The sequence below is a fragment of the Corythoichthys intestinalis genome, chromosome 16, assembly GCF_030265065.1.
Source record: "Corythoichthys intestinalis isolate RoL2023-P3 chromosome 16, ASM3026506v1, whole genome shotgun sequence".
In the NCBI taxonomy this organism is placed as follows: domain Eukaryota; kingdom Metazoa; phylum Chordata; class Actinopteri; order Syngnathiformes; family Syngnathidae; genus Corythoichthys; species Corythoichthys intestinalis.
In genome coordinates this window covers 28,641,130-28,667,141 of record NC_080410.1, presented here as the reverse complement: position 1 = coordinate 28,667,141, position 26,012 = coordinate 28,641,130, and the positions used below count along the sequence as shown (strand labels likewise).

The window sequence follows — 26,012 nt, the reverse complement described above, 5'->3', positions numbered from 1 at the left end:
CGATGTTGATCCATGTTTTGTGTCTCCATTAATTCGGATTGGATTTAAGAGTGGAATTCACAATAGTTTGGGCATGGATAACTGGTCTTTAACTCGTCTAAAATGTGAGATCTGGCCCACTAGTGTCAGTCGAGTCTCACATTAGCTCCCTTCATTTTGCTTTTTTCACCTCCAACAATCGAGCGAGAGCAAATGAAGCAACTCAACCCTTGCCAGCTCAGTATCAATCCTAACAATGCCTTATGGAAGCCAACAGAGTAGAGGTTGTTAGCGTCCTACCGGCTTCCATCGGCGCAAACTTTGCCACTTGTGGCCTTGCGATTGGAGATCCCTTTTTGGAGCTTGCATCCGGTGCTCCCGACGTTTCCTCCCGCTCTGTTGTTGACGCAGCCTTTTAAGCGCGGCGGTCAATATGCTAGCGTTAATATATTATTTAGCGCCTGTGGGTCGGCGTATGCGCACGTGCTTGCTAATCATGTCGAGGCAGATGTCTGGCCCCTCCTTTTTACACCGGTTAGCTTCTCCTCCTGCAAAATTCATCCTAGCCCTCTTTTATTTATTGCCCTCGCGCCACAATTAGTCAATCCCCATCAAGCAGAGGGAAAGGAATTGCTTTTAATTACTTTTGATAAATGACAAATTGCTTTGGAGCAGGCAGGACAGTTTTTTGGGGGGAGAAGGGGCGTAGAGTTTCGCCGAGATGAAATCGATGCTCGCTTGCTCGTTCTTTTAGTCGTGGTTCAGCAGCCGGATTTCTGGGCTAGAGCCAGGCTGCGGACTGCCGACATCCACCAGTCAGCAGAAAAAAAAAACAAAAACACGCCAGCAGCAAAATGCACGTGTGGGCTAACACGTGCAAAAAACAAGCTTTGGCTTACCAAAAATTAGTTTTTTATCACCAATTTTTGAGTGATGCTCACACTGCATTTAAATCCAATAAATTGTTAATTTCATTAATTTGAAACATTTTTTAATATACTTTTTCATTTTAATTACCTTAATTTTTATACTGTAGGCCGATACTACTTTGAACCCTCTGTCTTGTAGTCCAATGCTTCATGTTTATGGAGTTTTACAAGTTAATAAGTTGAATGCCATTTTGGTTTAAATATCCCAAAATACAATGTGGAAGGAGTGCAGATTCTAAAACACAAGATGCTTTCAATATTGTGTATTTTAACAGAGGTGGAGCGCTACGTAAAGTATGTTGCAGTTTATTCAGCTACATTAGCCCAGCGAAATAATACTTTTATTTTCGTAGTAATCATACGAGGAAAAAAGTTGTACTATTACTACCACTAGCTGAAGAAATTGCTACTCACTTTACGTAGTGCTTCGCCTCTGTTAAAATCCACAATAATGAAAGCATCTTGTGTTTTAGAATTGGTTTTTACAAGGGCTGTCAAAATTATCGTGTTAACGAGCGGTAATTAATTTTTAAAATCCTGTTAAAATATTTGACGCAATTAACGCACAAATGCCCCGCTCAAACAGATTAAAATGACAGCAGTCAAAGGTGTACTTGTTTTTTTCGGAGTTTTGCCGCCCTCTGCTGGTGCTTGGGTGCGACATATTTTATAGGATTCAGCACCCATGAGCATTGTGTAAGTAATTATTGACATCAACAATGGCGGGCTACTAGTTTATTTTTTGATTGAAAATTTTACAAATTTTATTAAAACGAAAACATTAAGAGGGGTTTTAATATAAAATTTCTAAAACTTGTACTAACATTTATCTTTTAAAAACTACAAGTCTTTCTATCCATGGATCGCTTTAACAGAATGTTAATAATGTTAATACCATCTTGTTGATTTATTGTTATAATAAACAAATACAGTCCCTATGTACCGTATGTTGAATGTATATATCCATCTTGTCTTATCTTTCCAGTCCAACAATAATTTACAGAAAAATATGGCATATTTTATAGATGGTTTGAATTGCGATTAATTGCGCTCAATTACGATTAATTAATTTTTAAGCTGTAATTAATTCGATTAAAATTTTTAATCGTTTGACAGCCCTAGTTTTTACGAATAAGGAAAAAGGAAATCCTTCATATTTTGGCTCATGTATATTAAAACATTATCAATAGAATGATTTAGAGGGCTACCAACACTTCGTCGTAGCTCCCAGCTACGTAGCAGCTTTACGACGTAAGTGACGCAATAGCAAATTGGAATAATATTGTGCATTTCCTGAGTATATATTTTATAATCTGCTTCATAAATAAGGAAATCCTTTATCTTTTGGCTCATCTACATCAAATTATAGTCAATAGATGGTTTTATATTGATGCTTCGTCGTAGCTCCCAGCTAAGAAGGTACATGTACATAAAGTACATAGCGTTTTACCCCATGTAATAATATTTTTTTTTCTTGTAGTACTAGTACGACTTTAATCTCGTAGTCCTTTTTTTTTTTCTTTCTCCATTATTTGGCCCTGATCCTCCGTCGTATGAACGCAACAGAACACCTAACCATCGTAAAATAATTTTCAGCATTACATCGTTGACAAGAAAAACTATAAAATCGGGGATGACATTTTAAGTCAATTTTTGCCCAGCTTTATACAATCACCATACAACTCAGAAGAGTTTACTCCTTGCCTGCAATTTACAGCCCCTCCGAGTCTAAATAAAATGGACATCAATCGGCGTCAATTGCAGTGAATGCATGAAAGGCTACCCTAACTCAACTGCTGTTCTTCATCTTTTCAGGCTTCTTCATTCCATTGTGAGGCTGAAGCATCGGCAGAGAGTCCAGTGACGCAGCTTCAGCACAACCATCTTTACCCGTACATGGAGACCCCCAGCTGGGCAGGTAGGAGGACCCCCAACTGAAACCCACAAAGCTTCCTGCTGAGCTTTACAACTGCAAGGAATTCCTGTAGTGGGAAATCACAATCGTCACAAATCCCAATGTATCTCTCCATTTGCTGCAGTATTTTGTCGCGGCATCACACATTCCACGCCCGCGGTCTCGTAAAGTCTTCGCCTCGCCACCCCCACGTGCAGCCATATTGTGGCTAATGTGCGGAGAGCACCCGCGAGCGGTGCGGCGAGGCGAGGGAGCGACGCCGGCCTCGCCGGAGTCGTGGAGCAGGTGGCGGCGAGCTTCGACGGGCCTGAGGCCGCTTCCTCGGGAGCGGGTCAGAATGGCCGTTTTAAGGCAGTCTAATTATCTGTTATTGCCGGCGTAATGACGGAACGCCGCGGTGTGTAGCTGCTGGGTCGCAGTAAGATGACAATGCACAGATGTTTAGGAGTTGGACTTTTCAGGAGTTGTTTCTAGCAGTCAACTGTGGAGGTGAAATTTGTGAGTGGATTTTGGTGCCGGATAAATATAGGATATAGGTCTGTCACCTAATTTTGAGGATCTGCTGATATCTCAGCAACTCATTCAGTGTCATTGACTAGCATTGAATGATCATGGGTCAATCTTTCTGACAACCCAATAACTTAATTTATGAAAGCCGTTGGCACAGTAGGATGTTTGTTGATCTGGTTCCTTCCTTGTTATAGGTGGCAATTTAACAAAGTTACTATATGGGAAATATAAAAATAGCTAATTGTTAGAGCATCTCTAGTTTGTCTATCACCATCAGTGGGAGCCTAATTGTGAAACAAAAAAATACAGCCCAATGTTTGTCTTTTTAATTTGAGCAAAACTCACCGAACAAGATAACCATATGAAAGGGTTAGACAAGCAGCACAAAGCACAAGACAAGACCTTGATCAAGTGCATCCCCAGAGGAAAGAATCTTATTTAATAAAGTCAAAAGACAGAATTTCATTTTTCCGATTTATAATAGTGGAAAAAACATCAACGATAGTTTTCTAGATATAAAAAATATTTCCTGGAATTTGGCAGACTAGCAGGTCAATGACTGACACCTTCAAATGAACTCAAGCTTTAGACATTGGGAGCTCTAACCCAAAATGTGCACTGACCGCACAAAAATCCACCTTTCTACATTGGTCTTAATTGCCCCACTGTGGGACCAGCAAAGAAATCCTCAAAACTAAAATCTGTGGCCATTGTCTACCAGGGCGCCTCAGGAACTACAACCCCCTCCCCGAAAAAAATCGCAATTCGACTGCCACCACACACAAACACCCATGCTCTTTTCCGCCTCCGCAGAACCACAAAGATCCCGGACGAGCCCCCCAAAAGTTACGTTTACCCCTGGTGGTCAGAAGCCACAAGCGTAACATGAGATGGCAGGTGTGAATGGAGGAGGCAGTGACAATCAAAAGTGAAAATTTAAGATTTTATTTACCCCCCCCCCCCACCCGCCAAAAAACCACCCCAAAACTTTAGGCAATGGACAAAGACCACACAAACATGTACCTCAACTCCCTGAACTATGCAGCAAACACTAAATTAATAGTCCCAAAAATCCCTAACTAAAGCTAGCACCCAAAACAACCCCCAAACTAATCCCCAGGGTGACAGGAACTCGTAGTGCCCCAAAATTCATGGGTTGGTGTTGCTGCGCTATCTAGTAGTGATAGGTCCAGCGACACTAATGCGCCGGCGCGCGCGCTGAGCTCACGGAGCAACCCCTGCGTCGGTGCGCGTATCGCTACAAGGAAATCACGTGACCGATGCATGAACTCATTGAACTGTGTCGACACAGTCATGACGCGGCAAACTGCTTCAAAAGGAAGAACGTCTGTCAACGCGATGGAGCTGCTGAAACAATCCACATCTCACGGTTACTTCCTCGTTGTGTACATGCTGTGGAAATGGACGTAACACAGGGAAAATGGACTTGTCATCTTCCATTCAAAATACAATTTTAATTCGTGTGACTGTTACACGCGGGTCTGTCATTTGCGGTGCGTGGAAATATCCGTTGTGATGCCTTCAAGAAACCTTGAAGGCATTTAATCTGCTAGTATAGTGGTCAGAGCATTCGCCTTTCTTCCTCGTCACGTCGTACGCGCAGGTATGAGTCCTGGTCTGAACATGTTGAACCAATCGCTTCCCGCGGCTCTAACAACACTGGATATTTTATTAGCGTTATTTTTTTTGAAGGTGAAATGTCGCATTTGTACTTTCAACCTGTCATATACAAACAGTAGCCACCTCCTCAATCCTGAAGCATTATTGGGCCAAGCATGAAAATGATGTTTCTGATCATCCCAAAATAAACACAGGTATAGAGCCATTCCTTTACTTTCCCACAGTAGCTTTTTTGGGAATTTATTAGAAATCGGTAATTAAGCTATAATTTATTTATCGTCCCCTTCAATTTTTTTTTCTGATGGACTATGGTAGCACTTAGATGACGAAGTGGGGAGTCAAGGTGGCAATGCAACTGTAGATGAAATTGCAAAAGTGCAACGATGAATGGCTGAGCCGAACATGGCACACAATGCAGATTTTCTTCAATACTGGAGGAGCCAATGGACATACAGTATTATCCATACCTCTTTCAACTGGCTAAGAAATTCTTGTGCATGCTGGCATCGTTGGTTCCATGCGAGTGTGTGTTGTCCACAGCAGGTGAAATTGCTTGTTTAAAAAAAATAATGATTGCTAAAAAGGAACCAATTAAATTTTAAACATAAAAAAACTGTTTTTGAATAAAATTTTATCAGAACAAAAAGTCCACAAGCATCCTCATTCACCCATTCATTATTACTTACATTTTCACATTACAATATATGTTCACATAATATAAAGATATGGAATAATGCAATATGAATGCAAAGACTTAAATGATTTGATTTTTACTATGTCGTCAATTCGGTGTCAGTCTGTCAAGTGGGTTGCCTATAGGGATGTCCGGCAGGTGTCAGTATTCAATGACACAGTATCCACACTGTGTCAACACAGTGTGTCACTGTGTCGACACTAGTGATGCACGATAATACATTTTTCAACCGATATCGATAACCGATAATTTCCTGCCCCTTCCACCTGATAACCGATAACGTCACGCCGATAATTCTATTCAAATATGTATGTAAAATTTTAAAGTATACAAAGATCAAATGTTACTGTGCAAAAATGTAATTTGGTGCTATTTTTTTCCCACATCAAATGTGAACAAGTAGTAAATTCCAACATCTAATCAATGGCAATGACATTGTGTAATGGTACGCTTTTGGCAACAATTACTTAGAGAGTAAACAACCAAGTTGCACAAAAATGCCTTTAAAAGTAAGCCATTCCTAACATATATCACATTACTACACTGCAAAAACACTTCCTTAAAACTAGCAGAATTGGACAAAACTGTTGATTGCGCACATTTGGAGGCTAAATCAAGTATATAATTATCGGCTTGCATTATCGGTTGAATTTTGTTTTATCTGGATTATCTCTGTGATGTCATAATTGCCATTATCGGCCGATAATTATCGGTGAGCGATATTATCGTGCATCTCTAGTCGACACGCTTCATGAGGTCTCACGGACCCATCACTACTATCTAGTGAACTAATACAGATACCTATGTAAGGTGGGAGACACAGTGTATACAGTGCTGCTCGAAAGTTTGTGAACCCCACAGCGATGGTCAGATTTTTTGTAAAAAAAACTAAAATAACCTTATTAAATGTTAAGTTATACCCAAATCCACAATACTGACATTCCAAATAATGGACTGAAACAAAAGAAATAGTTATATTGTCATTCTTTATTTAACAAAAGTGGTTGATTTAAGAAAAACTCAGATATCATGTGTGCAAAAGTATGTGAACCCCTTCAGTTAATAGGATATTGCGCCTCCTTTTGCAGAGATTACCTCAACCAAACGGTTTCTGTAGTGACTAATCAGCCTCTCACATCTACTTTGGGGGATTTTTGCCCATTCTTCCTTGCAGAACGCAGTCAGTTGAGAGAGGTTTGATGGGCGTCTGGCATGAACTGCTCGCTTCAGGTCCCGCCACAGCATTTCAATGGGATTTAGGTCAGGACTTTGACTGGGCCAGTCCAGAACACGAATCTTCTTCTTTTTCAGCCATTCCTTGGTTGTATTGCTGGAATGCTTTGGATCATTATCATGTTGCATGATCCACCTTCTGCCAAGCTTTAACTTCAAAACAGATGGCGTCAGGTTATGTTCTAGGATTTGACAATATTCCTCAGAATTCATGATTCCCTGGACTATGTGGAGTTATCCAGGTCCTGAGGATGAAAAGCAAGCCCAGATCTTGACATTCCCACCTCCATGCTTCACTGTTGGGAGAAGGTTCTTTTGGTGGTATGCAGTGTTGACTTTTCGCCAGACATGGCGGTTTTGGTTGTGACCAAACAGTTCAATTTTGCACCTACATCAGTTGATGAAAACTCTTTTTAATTTAGTCTCGACAACACAACTGTTAAAAAAACAAAAAAAAACTACTGAATTGATTGATTAGGAAATCAGGTTGAAATAATAGAAAATTCCAAAATGTTGAGGGGGTTCACAAACTTTTGAGCAGCACTGTACCTGCAGGTGTATACCCAAAGTATACCCCTGTGCTATGCGCTCACCTAAAGGGAAAAAAAAAGGCAAAAAGATAGCATTAAAAATCAATGGCAGAAAGCAAACTTCAAAGTAACCTAAGTCAAGGTGTCAACACAACAAAATGGAGAGCTTCCACCACCTACCGTGAACAAAGCCAACAATTCAACTTATATAGCAGAAGGAAAGACAGATGATTAATTGATTGATGAAGTGGTTTCAGTTATGGAGGCCCTCTCTGATCACACATGAAGAAACTACAAAGGAAAGGAAAAATAACTGCAAAGGAAAAATACAGGTCAAGCACAACATAAACCAGAATAAAATAAAAGGAAAACAACATACCTGATCAAAAGCATAGGTGACACTATGTGAAGTTCAAAAGGTTTTTGGGACAATTGGCCCTAGCCCAATTCACCCTAAACGTAGACACAGGGGTATTGCGGATATTGCGATAACTACTGTAGATAGTAACTTTTGCTCTGTTTGGAAGTCATTTAATGTTGTGAATCAACCGTTAAAGTTGTTAAAATTGCTCCCATTATTGCATTAGTTCCCTTCTGTCTACTTTCGACATGTGAAAGTTTTAAAACTGTTTCATCATTTAAAGATAAATTCAAGTCAATATTTTGCAGGTATAGGAGTATTTTACATAAAAAGTTATTTAGGTTCGCTAGGAAGGTTCTCTACAACAGAGCCTTCCTGAGAAGTTTACTGCTTTAAGATGGCTGCTGTTTACTAATGCCGCCGTGTCTGTCATTTTGCATCTAGTTCTATATTCATGTGATATCTACCGTAGCATCACGTGGGCGTAATTTGTAGGCTATCGGGTATTATCGGAGCCACCTGGCATCGCGTTTGCGACTGTGTCACAACTCCCTTCCCTCCTCCCCACTCCCGCTGTGCCCTCTCGTCTCCGTGAGTCTGTGTCTTTTCTCGCGTCATTCAACCAACATAGTAATGCATAATGCATTGTAACGCACACCTTTACATCCTCAGTAACTATAACAGTGTTGCAAAGATGAGAAAAGTAATTAATTAGATTACTCAGTACTGCAAAAAATAACGCCGTTAGTAACGCCGTTATAGTCTAACGCCGTTATTAACAACACTGCTGGTCACGCATGAACTGCTATTGTAGTATGCACGGCTATTGGAAGAACGAGCTTTATTGAACCCAGGAAGTGAAGCAGGCTTTGTCTGAGTCTCAGACGGAGAATTGAAAAAGACCGTCAGCGATTGCACAGGTACAGAAACTTGAAAGATTGTGTGCCTATTTTCTTAGCTACTGGTAGGGGGGGATGATAAATGTCAACTTCAACCGATGCAAATTGCCACTCAATCACGTGTTCCGCACCTAAAATAATGATGATTGGTACCTTTGGAATGATCATGCGATTAAAAAAAACTTCTGCACCCTGACATTGTATATTTTTGCAACATGGGCATGCATATGCACACATAGGTAGGTATAGGCAATGAATTATTACAGCATGGCAACCGATGTATTTCAAGTCAGGCACAACAACAGACTGCGCATGTCTCACAGAACGGCTTTAGGAGCCTGTCACGAGCTTGCTGAGATATTCTTTAAAGGTGTTGTAGTCCATCACCTTCCCATCCCCCTTCCTCCCCAAGAAGACCTTGAGAGCCTTCCCAAACTCCTGAGCTGTCTTGTCTCTCTGTTTCCCATTTATATCTGTCTTTCTGATCTTGAAGAGTGGATCTGTCTTGGGAAGGAGCGTGCTTGTGTCTCTCGCGTACTGCATCTCTGTCTTCATCCTCTCCTGCTTCTCCTTCATGTTGTTAGCGGTCATGTCGGCCAGGAAGGTGTCCACCTCCTCTGCCGAAGTGAAGGGCCCACCGCTCTCCTTCAGCTTCTCCAGGGACTCCAGTTTCTTCCTTTCGTGTTGCAGTGAAGCCTCCCTCCTCTCATCAGACCCCTTCTGCATCCTCTCCTTCATGGAGCTCGTCCAGGTGAGCTCCAGCTCCCTCTTTGCCATGGCCGCTTCCCTATAGCCCCTAAAGCTGGGGGTTTGGTCTTCCCTCAGCTCCTTGCACCTTTGCAGAATCATCTGCCTGCTGACAGCCTGGAGGCTGTGGGTTTTGTGAAGCCTGTAGTCGACTTTACCACAAGCCCTCTCTGCCGCAAGGTTTGTCACAGGGGTTTCGTCGACGTTCGCAGCTTGCTCCTCCACTGGGTACTGAGCGGGGAACCGCTCATCATCGATGCTGTAGTCCCGCCGCTGCCTGGCCAGCACAGTTCTCATGTGCGGCAGCATCACACTGGCCAGCTTCGTCACTTCCTCCACATGCTCCCTGGCCACCTTCGTGACGGCCTCCACAACCTCCTCTTTGTAGCTTAGCTTCACGCCCTCCAACAGATCATCCTCCACCCCATCAAACACCGGCTTGTTGAAGGAGTAGAAGTCTTCAGGCACCTCCTTGACGTCCATACTTCTGTACAGGCTGGTGTAGAAGAGCTTGAGTTTGCTGTGGGTGGCCCTGGGGCTGATGGTGTGGGCGAAGAACGGTTCCACCAGGTGTACACCGAGGCAGGCGAACACTGCTAGCACCGGCTTCAGGTAGGTGAGTCCCATCACCTCTCTCACCAGACAGGCAAGGCGGTTGTTGATGCTGGGGTTTAGGGCGAGAAACTCGCACAGGTGGGGCCAGTGGTAAAGCAGCACTGCAGCAGCCCTGGAGAGGCAGCCGAACCTGCTGTCTTTGTAGCTGAATAGGACAGCCTTGGCGCCCCTCTCCTCCAAGAACATCATGAACTCCTTGTTCTTGTTCCAGGGCTTGGCACTGTACTCTGGGGCCACCAACTTCAAGCACATGTCAAGGGCCTGCCCTGCTACGCTGCTGTTCTTGCTGTCCAGATCAACCATGAAGCTCTGGATCACCTTGTCAACGCCCATTTCTGCCTCCAGCACCCTCATGACCTTATTCATGGCTGAGGCCATTCCCAGGGTGGTGTGGCTGCTGCAGAAGAGCTGCCCTGCCGGCCTTTCCAGGTCGTACATCTCCTGCAGCACCGAAACCCTGGTTGACATCATTGTATTGAGTGTGGACATAAGCATTATTGTGGTATATGCAGCATAAACTTCAGTTGCAGGGTGCAGAAGTTTTTTTTAATAGTAGAACCCATTCTTTGGTGTGATTCTGTCCCATTTTTGATGTAGTTTTGCTGTGTAAGTGGTGGTTTGCATATTCTAAAATTTCTGTTTTTGCGCCAATTACCATCCCCCCCTACTACTGGCTTCTTTTATGTCACGTTTGTCACACAATGGCTACACTCGCAAGGGGCATCTTTTTCTGTGTCTAAAAAATCATTTCTCTTTTATTAAATTTATAATTTTGTGATTTGCATTTTTACATTTGTTCACATTTCACATCTGTGTTGTTTTTGGCAGCCATTTTAATTTTCGTCTTAGTCTTTTTAATGAAATTACTTATTAGTGTAAGTCATATTTTAGTCATTTCAAAATCGTCTTCGTCTAGTTTTACTCGACAGTTCTCAATTTTTTTTAGTTTATTAACTTCAAAAGTTTTAGTCTAGGAATAAGTAAACAAATAAAAGGTTTCCAACAATTTCGAATGAACATGACAAATAAGCACATAACTGTAGAGCAGGGGTCCCCATCCTATTCCACAAAGGCCCACTGTGGGTGCAGGATTTCATTCCTACCAAACAAGATGACGACACTTTTTCCCCAATCTGGTGTTTTACAAGTGCAATCAGTTGACTGCAGTCAGGTGTGTCTTGTTTTAGCAGAAGCCTCATTGGTTCAACTGTCTCTGCTGGATCGGCTGTAACAAAATCCAGGACCCACAGTGGGCCTTGAGGACTGGGTTGGAGACCCCTGCTCTAGAGTCTACAAGGACATCAACATTTTCATGATAATAATACACACGCTGCAGGAAAACCGCACATTATTTGCAATTACCGCCTAAAACTATATTTTAAATGTTTTCCAAGAGTTTGAGAAGACACTAGTGTTGTATCGGTCGCGAACGATTCGTTCTTTTTGAACGAATTGTTTGGGTGAACGAGACCGAACTAATCACCATCTGCACTGATTCGTTCTATGAAGTTGGTGGCGCTTGTTCGCTGCGTGGGAGGGCGTTGAGCAAGCGGCAGCGTCTTCTGACATCGCACACGAACAATCAGACGCCAGCCTCATCGCGGGCAGGGGAGGGAGCGGAAACAGAATCAAGGCGTCTGTCACTCATTTCCACGTGTGGCCAATAAGCAGCCAGCGTGCAGGCAGGGGGGAAAGACTGAGTTTTGTCACTTCCCGTTCAGTGATTCGGTCCTCCGGTTCCTGACCTAGCTTGCTGCTGACTTGACTTTCCAGTAATGACTATGCGGTGAACGAGTCATAAAATGAAAGGAAATGACTTTGTCACATATTTGTTAACGTGGAGCCTATCAAATGCTGCTCAAACAGACAAAAACACCACACAAATCTAGCGAGCATGGTTTAGTGTTCTACTTTTCTCAACAGACTCGGGACTGTACCTATGACGATATACTATCAAATTTACAGTAATTTAAAACACGCGTAGCTACGAGGCAAGCAAAAGCTGAGCTGTGGTCGCGTGACGGCAGTGAAGCGGGCAGAGAACTGTCACTATATGGAGGCTTCATGGCAGCGATATTTACCTCATATGTGCACAGAAAAAAAATATTTAGTATGATCACCATAATACTGATTTGCAATGAAACTGTATATACATGTCAATTTTTTCCGAGTGTTTTATTTTTTTTCCCGTGTCAGAGGGTGTCGGTTGGTTTGACAAATTATGTCAATCCGTCCATCATGTGCTACTCAAGCGCCCAAAAACAAAGCGCGCGGACACGGGAGATGTCGCAATATGTCTACATTTTTTTTTTAACAGACTAATGAGAGTAGAAAGGCGACATCATAAAGAGCAAACAATTATTTCTCGTCGGCATTTGACGATCTGAGATGCGGGGACGACAGGGGAGCTGACCGGATTATTTTATTAATTAATACCAGTGCAAAAATTCAATACGATCATCTTAATAATAAAAAACAAAAATACAACAGAGGGAGGGTAAATATGATGTGTTGGTCGTTCCATATTTAGAAATTAAACTTTCGATTTATTTTTATTTTCGTGACAGCAAGCATGCCGCGTTGGCTGGCAGCAGCAGCATTGTATATGTGAGCAAGATCATGCTAAAGAAAGTCCGTGCGCCCCCGACCCAAAACCCCCACTTCCCCCTCAAAAGGAAAATGTTTAACCGTGTCCTACATCGAAATGCAAGCACGAGCCATGACTTTGAGCCCATAGAACTAGGACAGACGACGCGGAAGTTCTCCCTCGCTTTTGCAGCAGCGGGAGGGAGACGAGGCTGTCTGTGAAAGCAGAATGATATTGCCTGTCACTCATTTCTGAAACTACGACGAGTGGTCAATGTGCAAGAGAGGGAGGGACCAAGCAATGTCACTTCCCGTTCAGTTATACTGCGAAGCGGTCTTTGGTGATTCGTTCGGCAACGTCACTTCCCGTTCACTAACCGAACGATTCATTTGGGCGGGGAGGGAGATGAAGGGGGCAAACGATTCGTTGAACGATTCGTTTGAACAAATCTTTTTACTGAACGAACCGGAATGGATTCGTTTACTCAAGTGAATGACAGATCCCGTCACTGGAAGACACTGAGTCACCGCGCTAAATGCTAATGCTAACATGAATTCTATGCTAATGCTACAAGTTAGTTTAGTGTGTGATGATCACTCACCACAGACCTTTAAAGGCTAAAGCCACATGGAATATCTAGCCAAGATAAGAAAGCAAAACTTACCAAGCAGCACCTGACACATATGTTTCACGTAAGGAGCCTGGAATGGGCACAGTCTTACTCACCAGCTGGTGAGTAAGCATGTGTGTGGGGCGGGGGGAGGCGCAGCATGTCACAAGTGATACGACCAAACACTGCTAAATGCGTGCTAACTACACATACATTAAGACAATATTAGACTTTGTGGATTTATGACAAACTATGGTGAATTTTTATCTCGTTCTTGTGTCGTCAGATGACAACTGGCATCCATCTCGATATGTTTTAGTCTCCCAAGACACGTATTCAGCACGTCATCGCAATGTAATCGTCATGAAAAAATTGTTCGTTGACAAAATATTTTTGTTATCATCATTTATGAAAACAACACTGTTTAACATGAAGCTCATTTATACTACAAGTCTTATCTTTTCCTTTAAATCAAGTAATGAAATATGCTAATCCTTTTTTTGTACATCAGTTGTACAGCATAAAATAAGCTTGGAAAAGAATTATGTTAGTATGTTCTGTCTTATGTACTTGAAATTTGCCCCACCAGGCAAAATGATCTTAAAAACGTCTGTTAAAGCCTTCAAAAAATTTCAAGTTTCAAACAACCAATCCATCAAATTAGAGTGAATAGAAAGTTTTTTTCTGGGCACTGATTGGAAGTCATCACATTAATTTTCAGTAGTGCTGCAACAATTAATCGATTAACTCGAGTATTCGATTAGAAAAAAATATTCGAATTAAATTTTTTGCTTCGAGTATTCGTTTAATTAAAGTGGCGTTGTAATGGTTTGTTTTGAAAGTGTTTGCATTTAGTTTTATTGATGAGGGTGGATACACTGCCCTCTGGTCTGCCTCTTTTCACATGGCTGAATCCAACTGCTCCCTGTTAAGACCAATGTAAGCTAAGTTTTTATTTGAGCTAATGTTTTTTAATATATTCTTAATTTAGTTTATAGGTATATTTAGCCGGTTTTTGTGGGAATATGTGTCCGAACCATTTCTTAAGAGCATTGTTAAAAAAAAAAAAACAAAAAAAAAAACTAGCATTTAAGCTAGCGGACTTTTTCTGTGTAAGTTAGCCAATTGTTCTTTTGTTGCACATACATCCTCATTTAAAAATATATATATATTATTGTTTGAGGCTCAGCTCAGGTATTTTAAATGTTCATGTTCCTTATCCGATTACTCGATTAATCGAACTAACTAGTCCATCAATTAATCGACTACTAAAATATTCGATAGCTGCAGCCCCAATTTTCAGTGACGCCTCACAAAAAGATTAACAAATTGTTTAATACTTTTAATAAGAATATTTTTGCTTCAGTTAACTCATTGCCTGCCATTGAGAGTGATAGATATCCAATCCACTTTGATTAGGATGGGCTGGCAGCGATCAAATGATTGGCTGTCCATCACAGTCATTGGCAGCCAATGATTTATTGAGAGTCCGCACATTCCCGCATCCTCATATTTTCCCTGATGTAGCATGTCGACAATCTTCCCCAACGGACGTCTATGAGCGCCTGCGCCTTTAAGGGAGGCGAAGGAGCGAGGCGGACGACGGGTCGCCCGCTCGCTCGCCGGCCGCCCGCGCCGGCGGGAAAGTGCTGACGGCATGTGTTTGCTTGGGAGCGCGCCCATTAGAGGGAGCCATAAATCCTGGGCTCTCCGGGCCGGGCTGTGTCAGCAGTCCGCTAGAATGAATTGATTTTAAACGCCGGCGAGAAGAAAGAAAGCGAGAGAGAGAGCCAGCCGGCCGCTATTTAATTGTCTGGCTCTCCTTGCCGGAAGCACGCCGGCGACAACGCTGCACTCCAACGTGTCACCGACATGGCGGTCGCCCCTGGGCGACCCCTCGCCTTTGATTTAACGTCCAAAATATCAAAGACCGTGCAGTCTTTGCTCTCAAATACAGACATAGCTTGGAGGAGCACCATTCATTATGTGACTACTTCAGATATCAAGTATCTGTTGTATATACAGTAGTTACAGTTCAATGGGAGCGGCCGCTGTAGAGAGTCCTCAGGTAAAACACTCAACCCTAAATTGCCTCTGGGTCAGCATCATAAATGAGAAAAAGTTCACAATTGTCTTAAAGGTTTAACAAAGAATAGATAAAGTAGATACATGATTTTTCGTCATTTAGTTTGGTGATTGTTAACTTTTTGCCAGACATTGGGTACACTCAAGACTAGTGTTGTGCTGAAGACCAAGATTTGACCGCAACTCACCAAGCAAGACAAGAAAAAGATTGTTCAGACCAAGACTGAGACAAGCCAAAACAGAGTCTGGAACTTTTATTTGTCATTTTTTAAAAAATTTATTAGGTTGCATAATCTAATAAGCTACTAGAATATATTTGTTGTTTTACCAAGTACTTCCCCTTGAAATAAAGTCATTGGTTGCCATTAAAGGCCAAATTATACTGGACGTGTGTGCGGTACGGATCCGCTAAGCTCCGTGTTGACTGTGTGCTCCGCAGTACGTCCAAAATAGGACTAAACATACCGGCTGCGCACAACTGCTGTCCGGCAGCTTTGTCTCGCCGTGAGCTCTCGCGTGATAATGTGGCATTAAAAACAACGGCAAACACATGGAGTCTGTGCTCAACACAGAAGCTGAGAGAGGGAGGTGGACTTGATTTGACTGAACATATTTTTCAAAAAATTATTTGCTTTTACCATGGGTTTGTGACACCCCGACCACGTCAACAACCTGTTCTCTACTATTTAATTACTGTTTTAAATTACATTACTTGGATAACTCACCATCCATCCTCATTGCTTCTGCTATGGCGTTCCATGCAGATTCCTTTTTAAAGTCGGCCTTATAAAAAGAATCTGCTGTTTCGTAATCACTTTGTGACTTTCCATCTCCATAATCAGAGGTGGGTAGTAACGCGTTACATGTACTTTGTTACATTTACTTGAGTAACTTTTTGAGAAAAATGTAATTCTAAAATTTGTTTTACCAAGCCATACTTTTTAATTTTACTTGAGTAGATTTGTAAAGAAAAAACACAACTCTTCCTCTGCTACTTTGGGCCACACAAGATTCGCTACATTTTTCCTCTTTAGAACTGAGTTATGCTTCTGGGTTGCGGTGACGGCAAGGTAACTACGGCGTCAATGAGCATTCGATAGTTCTGCGGCAGGGGAACGTGTTGCTCTTCAATGGCGTACCGCACGCAGGCTATTTTTAGACCGTGATGTCGCATCGTAAAGCGGAAGTGGGACATTATAGACCCGCCCTCGCATAGACCCAACGTAATTAGTGCTACTTTTCTCCGGTAATCTTTCAAAAACGAACATGACGATCAAGCATTGCTTTTTTGGAACTTGTATAAACGACTCTAGACATTATGACACATGAGGATGTTTTCTTCATACGTCGCCGGAAATCAAAAACACGGGAGGAAAAAATGTGAAGACCGAATCAACTTGCGCGAACTTTAACACCAGCTCGGTGAATCCATTCACGTTTCATATGCAGTAAACATTATATTGGGTTTGCATGGTCTTTCAGAGGACAAAGAGGTAAGACATTTTTATATTTTTAACTTATTTTTTTAGCGTAACGTTGTGCCGTACTGCTTCTGTCTGACAATGAATGACCTGAAAAGAATTACAATGGTATCTGACTGCCACTGTTACCGTTTCCGTTATATATGTATATAAACAACTTTAGTAAGGTGGAAGTGTAAATAAATTATAGGATTAAGATGTGTTATCAATGGAAAAATTAAAAGTGTTCGTTGGCTGTCACTGAGTAGCATTTGCGATCGCTTCACAAAGCTAAGTAAATTACCTCCAAGAACGGTAAGAGACGTAGGACAACCAGAGGATATATAAGAAAGACAGGGCTGATGGTAAAGGATAGCTTGTTGAAACAGGAGAATGTCATTGTCAGTTGCGTCGATAAAAAAAGCTAAAGCTATGCTTAGGTCGGCTCGTTTTTTTTTCGTCTTTTTCAGCCTTCGACACTAAAGCCATCTCTTTAACTGAACATTTTTATGTTCTTCCACATCTTTGCCAGTCAATTTGGCACCAGGCACATAATTTTCGGAGAGAATTGGTAGGTTTAACTCTGTAAACATCTCCTTCGTACACGATTTCCATTCATTTCCTATTAGGGACAAACGGTGGCTTGTCCCTACTTAGCAACAGTAGCTAATGTCATGAATATTAATGAGCGGAAGTGACGTGTTGCTTGCGGTACGCCATTCACCGCCAAGCCACTAGAGGGGTGTGGCGTTGTGTTTGTAGGGTTTTGGGGCACTCTTGTTGGCTTCCTCTAGTTTTCTAACGGTTACACAACAATGCCAACGGATAATGCCAATGGAGACGGAATGCTTGAATGTGGATCTTCAGTTCATCAACACTGAGCAACAAATGTTGAGGTGCAGACAACGCAGACGACGGTTTTGGAGGTGGTCTGTCTGACTGTTGATGCCGCACATAGACTTCTAGCCTCGAGTGGAAGCCGGCAAGCTGTGACGGTGAGCTTCAAACTGGCGTAGAGCACGGTGTCCAGCGTTTTGTCTGAGGTCTGCAAAGAATTGTTGACAGTCCTCCAGCCCGATTTTTTTGCCATGTCCTACAAACAGCCAGTGGGAAGCCATAGCAGATTTCTGGCAGCTATGAAACTTCCCAAACTGCGTTGGAAGCCTTAATGGTAAACACGTTATCATAAAAGCACCGAGGCACTCTCAATCACTGATGATGTATCAAGCATCAAAACGACTCTTTTGACACCAAACCTGTGCTTTATTCTTGATATAATTGAAATGTTACATATAAATACATTAGGTCACAGGCTCACAGCAAACATATGTTCACAATAAATGATGAAGTGCTCCAACCAAAAATAAGACAACGTGATAAAAATCTGTTTTTGGCCGACTGAGTCACCGCTTGGTGTGGCCATTTGCTTCCGAACACACAGATACTTGTCTCGGTGGTTCTTCCATTCTTTTTATGTAATCGCTGGCGGACCCCCAGCCCCGTATTTTCAGCAATGTCCTCCCACGAATTCCTTGCCATTTGGCAATCTTTATTATGTCTTGACAAGACATTGTAGAAGTTGTCGTAATTGCTCTTTGTTGATACTTTCGTCGGCGTTTGAAAATGACGGTGATTTCGTGCTGAACCATGCCATATCACCATGCATTGACGCTGCACAAGTCAAGATTTTCTTGAAATGGACGACAGGCTATGGCGGAGGGTCGTAAATCGGGTCTGCCTTGACGGCGCAGGACTGCCGCAGAAGCATAACTCGGCCTTTATTATAAATTTTAGATTTTTTTTTTTTGTTTTTTTTGCTAGTGATGCTATTGCCAAGAGTAGCGCTAATAATTTCACCAATGAGACGTCGCAACAATAATCACATGACTCCATTACACCACTCAGATGCAAGCTTGCCGTTCTATGATCACGCAAGCCTGTTCAATCACCTGTCTTTAAAGCACCGTAGCAAATGAAGTATTTGACATAGAGTGCTGCCCTCAACATGAATTGAAAGCGCGGATTTAAAACTCTCTCCCAATTTTTATTTGGCACCGATTGACTACGGAAAACTGGAGATATGATCCTTTTTATTTCAAAATAGTAACTATCACTACTCTAGGAACTAGGAGCTATTTTCTCCACTAGAGGGCAGAGCCCTCATGCTTTTTGGACGAATACTGCTTCATTACTGTTTTTTTCCCCCCTCTTTAATGATTTTTTTTCCCTTTGGCTTAATGTGGTTATGTAATAACCAAGTCATAGGTTATCGTACAGTATCATTATAACAACAGTTTATATAGATAACTTTATGCTGAGAGAGAAAAAAATATAATTAAAAAAAAAAAATCTAACAAAATGAGCAGTTACTCAAAATGTTACTCATTACTTAAATATTCTTTTCACTAGATACTTTTTTTTACTTGTACTTGAGTACATTTTTCGGATGACTCCTTTTACTTGAGTAATATTGTTTTGAAGTAACGCTACGCGTACTTGAGTAAAATTTTTGGCTGCTTTACCCACCTCTCTCCATAATGAATCATTCATTCTCCATGTTCGCTGGTGTTTAAACCGTGAATAAGCACCTGGCCTGTTGAATCCAGGCCTGGCTCCGCCCAAATGGATCGGGCGGCTCTGGCACGTCAAGGCTTGTCCACAGTCAATCTGTAGCGCATATGCAGCCGGTATAATGTGAACAAAAAGATAGAATGGAAACGGATTGGCTCCGCAGCTATATCTTGGCGGATCCGTACCGCACACGCAACAGGTATAATTTGGCCTTAAAGCGGAAGTTGAGGATTTTTGACGTTAAGCTTAATCTTCGAGTTAGCAGGGGTTTAGTTAGTTGGTGGAGTTGATTTCAACAAATTCCGTTTTGGTTGGAAGTGTTTTGTATATTCAGGACTTCAGAGTGGCTAAGCTAGCGTGAGTCAATGGCACCATTTGTCATGTGTTTGTTTTCAGTTGTTCTTTATGACATGTTTGCATTCTCAGTTCTTTATGATGCATGTATTCTCAAATATTTATGATGCATTAAGGAGTATGCGGTCTGTATTTAAGGACGCTCGTGCGTCTCAGCTTTGTCGGACGGTGTGTGCCCTCATCTTCATGCATCTCTGGTTGTATCCTACTTTGATTAGTTTCGGTTTTTGTGCTCTGTTTTCTATTGGACTTTGTTAAATTCGTGTACTGTTTGGCATGCTTCTTTTATTTTTTTTATTAAATACAAACTTATTTGCCATTTCTGTTCTCTGAGTCTGTGATTGAGATCCACCTAAACGGCTTGCGGTTCATCACACCATTATAGCATGCCAATAAAAAATGATACAGATCTACGAACGGATCCAACATACTCAAATTCAAAACACAGATCTTTGTTTCAAAACACCCATGCGGCCGAAACAATGTCACACCAAACTGCCTTAATTCACTTTATTCTGCAGGACTATTTTTTTAGATGCATGATACGACCCCAATAAAAAGGAGTGCTTCGGTCACTCGTTCTCACGCTGCATTCGAGGAAGGTAGGAAGTCGGACTTATCCGGCTTGGAGGATACCTGTTGCGACCTTAAAGCATTCCGAGCGAATGTAAACAGCAAAGATGGCTGATCGCCACAATTTGTTTTTTTATTTTGGCCATCAAAAGACATTTTGACCTCCTGCAAACCTGACTTCTCATCAGCGATCAAATAGTGGAGGCGTACTAATGAGATTTTTCCAGATCAGAGGTTGGAAAGTCTGACTTCCCACCTTCCTCAAATACCGCATCAGTCTGCTGAGTTAACTGACGGCCATACAGAAGAAATGGGCAAAGGAAGAGGGCCGAGCTTCATTTAGTAATAGCCGAAGATGGCACACGCTCATGTCGGATTTAAGCTTGGATTTACTGACGATTAGATTTAACTACGAAAGTTGTACCGCATACAAACAGGAAGGATTGTCTTAGGAGTTATTTGTTCGAGGAGTCAAGGTAAATATATTTTTCGTACCATGCATGAGTGATTGTAGCATTTATTCGAGACTGTTTTACGTCCATATCTATGAAGAATTCAGGGATTTAAGCATTTATTCACATGAATTTTTGCCAGAAAAGCTATATCAGGCGACTGCTAGCCTCATTCGCTAACATAGTAGCATGGTACTTCGTCAGTATACGTAAAATAAACCCTAACTGTACGGTTTCTTTGCTTTTAACCAAGAATCGAGACTCTTTTACATCCATAACTATGAAGAATTCAGGGATTTAAGCATTTATTCACAAGAATTTTTGCCATAAAAGCTCCTTTTACGCCAGGTGGCCGCTAGCCTCATTCGCTAACATAGTAGCATGCTACTTCGTCAGTATACGCAAAATAAATGCTAACTGTACGGTTTCTCTACTTTTAACCAAGAATCGCGGCTGTTTTACATCCATATCTATGAACAATTCGGGGAGTTACACATTTATTCGCAAGAATTTTCGTCAGAAAAGCTCCTTTTATGCCAGGCGGCCGCTAGCCTCATTCGCTAACAGTATATAGTGTATAATGATAATAAAGGGATAGTCTATTCTATAATAAGTTGTTATTGTATATAGAATTTATTAATGATCATATTATTCATGATTGATTCTGCATGTTTTCCTCGAGTATGAAGTTTCTGATGTTAAATTGAGTGATTTATTAGCTGTTGAAAACTAAATAAAAAAAATAAGTTGCTATTTTGGTCAAACACTTATATGATATGTTAAATATTGCTATTGATCCTGAAAAAATAGGTGATTATCTCTGAATTTGGTGATTTTTTTTGCATCTAGTGTGAAATCTCAGAATTTTATAGCCATTTTTAGTTGTGTTATATACGTACTTATATTAACTTTGCAAGCGAAACAGAATTTGTTGAAATCAACTCCATTTACTAACTAAACCCCTGCTAACTGGAAGATTAAGCCTTATGTCAAAAATCCTGAACTTCCGCTTTAACTGTGATAGACATTAATTTGAATTGCTAAGCTTGGCAGTCACTGATCATGTTTAAATGGTAGCCAATGAGTTCAAATTCACAACAGAGCCACCCAATAAAAAATAGGAGAAAAAGAACTTTTCCCTTGTTCTTTAATCATTAAATAAAAGAAAGAAAAACTGTTAATATTCTGATTTCTAAAGTACTCGATAAAAGCATTTGATTTTGATTTGAAAAATAATCATAAAGTTACAGTACATAGCTCCAGAGGTTGCGCTAGACTTTTTCGTTGTCTGTCATTTTGACTGACAGGATCATAAAAATCCGGTCATAATCTATTTTTACCCGTCACTTAAATTTTAAAAATGATGATAATGACATTGTGGTGACCCTTTGTTTGGCATAATTCACCTTCCGTACTTGTGTGTCCATTTGGCCGAGCGCGTTACCGGCTACGACAGTCACGTTACAGAGACACTTAAGAGCCGCGCGCGGTCCCCTCACTATCCACTCACTCTCGCTATATGATTGGCCAAAGAGTCGAAATGCTCTCCTGTGAAATGCCTGTTTAAAAATGTTCCCGTTGTTACTTCTTGCGTTCGCTTATAAATGCCCATTTAAAAAGGAAAAGCGATGGATGATACTACACACAGAGCGTATTATTAACAAATGTTAAAGTTGTATAATTATATAGCGAGAATAAGGAACGTCACTGACAAGCGCAGGCCCCCGCGAGTGGATAGTGAGGGGTCTAGGATAGTGCACCTACAGCTAACAAGACTCTTAACATTGCATACCGCTTCAACATATTCAATAGTATTTAGTTTTCATTCATTTTAAGCTTGTTCGGACAGAATATTAATTTAACAGAGAATCCACACCGTGCCATCACACATCAAGCAGATGAATATGTAACTTTTTCTCCGCAGTGACAAGAACAGCTGACTGTGGCCCCAGTAGTTAGGTAGCCTACCATATGTAGCATATGGAACAATGAAATTAACAGTTCACCTGCTGTGGCCTGAACGTAGTCTCACACTTTCCTCCTGGTGCGCATGGACTTGAATTGCGTGCCCGCTTGTGCAGTCCATGTTTTTTCACCTCTTTTATCAACACCATCGTCGTTTTGGGGCTTTTTGAAGAAACTTCGGACACTCAGTAGCCTTGACATTTTTCAGAGTAAGGCCAACGACGTCATGCATCAAGAGAGACAATAGCTAATTAATATGCTCACTCGCCACCCTGTGGTCTGGGGTGTGAATGGCAACCGGTCAAAATGACGGATGGACTTCAGTTTTTTCCGTCACCGTTTTAAAAAATCGGTCAACGACGGAAAATATTCGATTAACGCGACCCCTGCATAGCTCCTTAATTTTCCTTATCCAACTTTACTCTGTTCATACTTTTTGGTTCTAATTCACATTTCCAGCTAAGGTTTTTTTTTTTTATAACACTTAACAACCTGTGATTTTAAATATGAGCTGATGAGTCAACTCTTCACAAAAATAATTGGTAATTAATTGACTAATTCATAAACTATGAAAATAGTTTACGACAGCCCTAGTCCCAGCAATCACTTTTTCATTTCGTCATTCCGCTTGTTACTTTCAGCCCTAATGAAGTTTTGCACACTACTGTACATGCCTTTATGCATGATTTTGCCACCTTCATCTTAGAACCGTTGAACAAAATAACGACAATGGAGTCCCTTGACGCCTCCCGCCGTGGCGTTTTTTTTCAACGGTGCGGCGTCCTCTCCGGCTCATTACGCCGTTTAAAGAGGCGTCGCTTTCCAATCACCCGCCACGCTTCGGCCAACGGGGATCATACATCAACTTGAACGGTGGCCCCTCCCTCTCCCACGCTCACTTTTTTAAGGGTGGCACCGTTAATAATATCTGCGAGTGCAAAACACTCATGACAAGTTTGCATCGGCCATGACATAATTGGCTAGTGCTCGCGGGGGTGAGGCGCCTCAAGTCACGTGTAATAAACGGGGTTCAGCTTGTTCTGGGAACACCTCGACGAGCGAGTAATGACTCTTTCTTTGAACCTTTTCTTTCTCCAATCACACTTGATGGATTGAGTGGAAGGAGGCGATCATCTGGCGCTTAGCGGGCTCACTGAGCATACTTTTCCACCCCACCCGCGCACCCTCGCACACCCCATCACTGATTAATGATATCTGCTCTGAGTCACCAAAAGCGGAAATTAAGTATTTCTCTTTAAATGTAACATTTGTCTCCTTTGCCGCTGTTGAGGAAGGCATTTGTCAAAATCCTCCGGCTTTGGGCGCGCGCTGGATTTCCTCCGGGAGCGCGGCGGGAATTACTCCCTACTTTGCCATTAATGGTATTCTGTGTTCCCCTTTTATGCCTTGAATCCGCTTGCTGCCCTTTCACCCGCACTGCGTACTCAGAATAATCAAATAGGAGAAATGGGAAGGGGGGGGGGGTTCAAAAAAGGAGCAGGGCTGGCTGACGACTCAGTTCTGGTACGGGAACCTTGGGGCCAAAGGGCACTTTCGTACCTATATTTGGTGAATGCAAGAAATGTTTGTTAAATCGATACTTTACTTTTATTATATAATACCTTTGCATATTTCTAATAAAAAGTTTGACTTATTTTTTCAAAAATCTTGAATAATGCCATTATCCCATTTAGGCCTGGGCTGCGCCTATTTTGTCCGATTTTGCATGCCCTTGATGTTGCCTTTATATTACCGTACTTTTCAGACTACAAGTCGCACCTGAGTATAAGTCGCACCAGCCATAAAATGCCCAACGAAGAGAAAAAATAACATACATAAGTCGTACCGGAGTATAAGTCACATTTTGGGGGACATTTACTTGATAAAATCCAACACATAGAACAGATCTGACATCTTGAAAGGCAATTTGATATAAAAATACAATAGAGAACAACATGCTGAATAAGTGTACAGTGCATGAACAACGAAATGCGAATATACTGTCCTCACCAGGATGCTACGGCTCGGTCCTGGCTATACAGCGAGCTAAACTCCCACATGACGATGCTTTACGTCCGTATAATTTTGCGGAATCAATTTCGTCCTCAATACCAAACAGGTTCGCATCAACGTAAATGATAATTACCGTAATTTCCCGAATATAAGGCGCACCCGTGTATAATGCGCACCCCACATTTACTTGTAAAATCTAGGGAAAATTATTGTACCCGTTTATAATGCGCACCCTAATTTTGGCACCAATAAATAGAAGAATACAAGAAAACAGAGCTCGTGTACAGATACAGAAATGTCATTTCACTGACTGGTGAAACACAGCACAAGCATAGCACATTGGTAGTTCAAAACATTACCATAAACTGACATTATAAAATGAAAGTGAGAACGTAACTCTGAAATCTGTGAGAGCTCATCGCTGTCAACACGACGGTAACAATAGGAACTATTGTTATTTGGGTTTGAGTTTCCCGAGGGACAGATATGGTTGACGGACACACACAGGAAGTCTGTTGTTACGTTTGTTATGGTCTAAGTGGCGGAGCTCCAATAAACTTTGCCTCAAATGAGTTCCAGAAACAAAATTCTGTGCTTTATGAAGAGTGAAAAAAGCAGAATTTAACACGGACGAAATCATTCGGCCGATTCGAGTGAAGTATTACCGAAATAAAATGGTCACGTCACTTACCTTAATGGTCGGCAACGGGTCGCCGCGTACATTTCTTCAACACAACGTGGCCGTGTCAATAAAAAAAATCTGTTCATATATATATATATATTTCTGTCTCCCATCCATGTACCCGTTTATAATGCGCACCATGATTTTACATTTGCGTTATGTTCGGGAAATTACGGTAGGTGCTGTTACAGCAATGACACAAACGGTTATGCGTTTGCTAGCACTAGCACATCGTTCAAACAACCACACAACTGGCTTTAAGTGTCTGATCGCGGGTGGAAAACACACAACAACAACAGAAAAGATGATACACAGAGGCGATGCCTCTGTCGAGATATTTTACAAGCATAAACAATGAACGTAGGTTCACAGCCGTGTTTCTCTCTCGCTAACTCGCTCACTCACTCAAGCTGCGTAGCTGTTCGTCCTCTTCTGGCGTGTGAGCAGTCTTCTTCACGTAAACAAGTGCGAGTGCGCCCTCACGTGGGCGTGGAAGCGCCACAAACTAAAAGCATGCATTTCAATATAAAAAAGTCAATAATACCATTGAACACACATTGCCAAAGGCAGAACGCGAACGTGGCCATAGCTATTAGGAGTTATTCAG

The 26,012-nt window shown here is 41.7% G+C and overlaps 1 protein-coding gene across 3 annotated transcripts in view; it reads left to right on the top strand.

Annotated features, from left to right (window-relative positions):
* Positions 1-26,012, top strand: part of LOC130932009 (RNA binding protein fox-1 homolog 3-like) — a 506,184-nt gene that overhangs the window by 116,607 nt on the left and 363,565 nt on the right. For all 3 annotated transcript variants that reach the window (XM_057861344.1, XM_057861342.1, XM_057861343.1), the window contains exon 2: positions 2,724-2,826. In XM_057861344.1, coding sequence (XP_057717327.1) covers positions 2,724-2,826 — 103 coding nt within the window. The remainder of the gene's footprint in view (positions 1-2,723; positions 2,827-26,012) is intronic.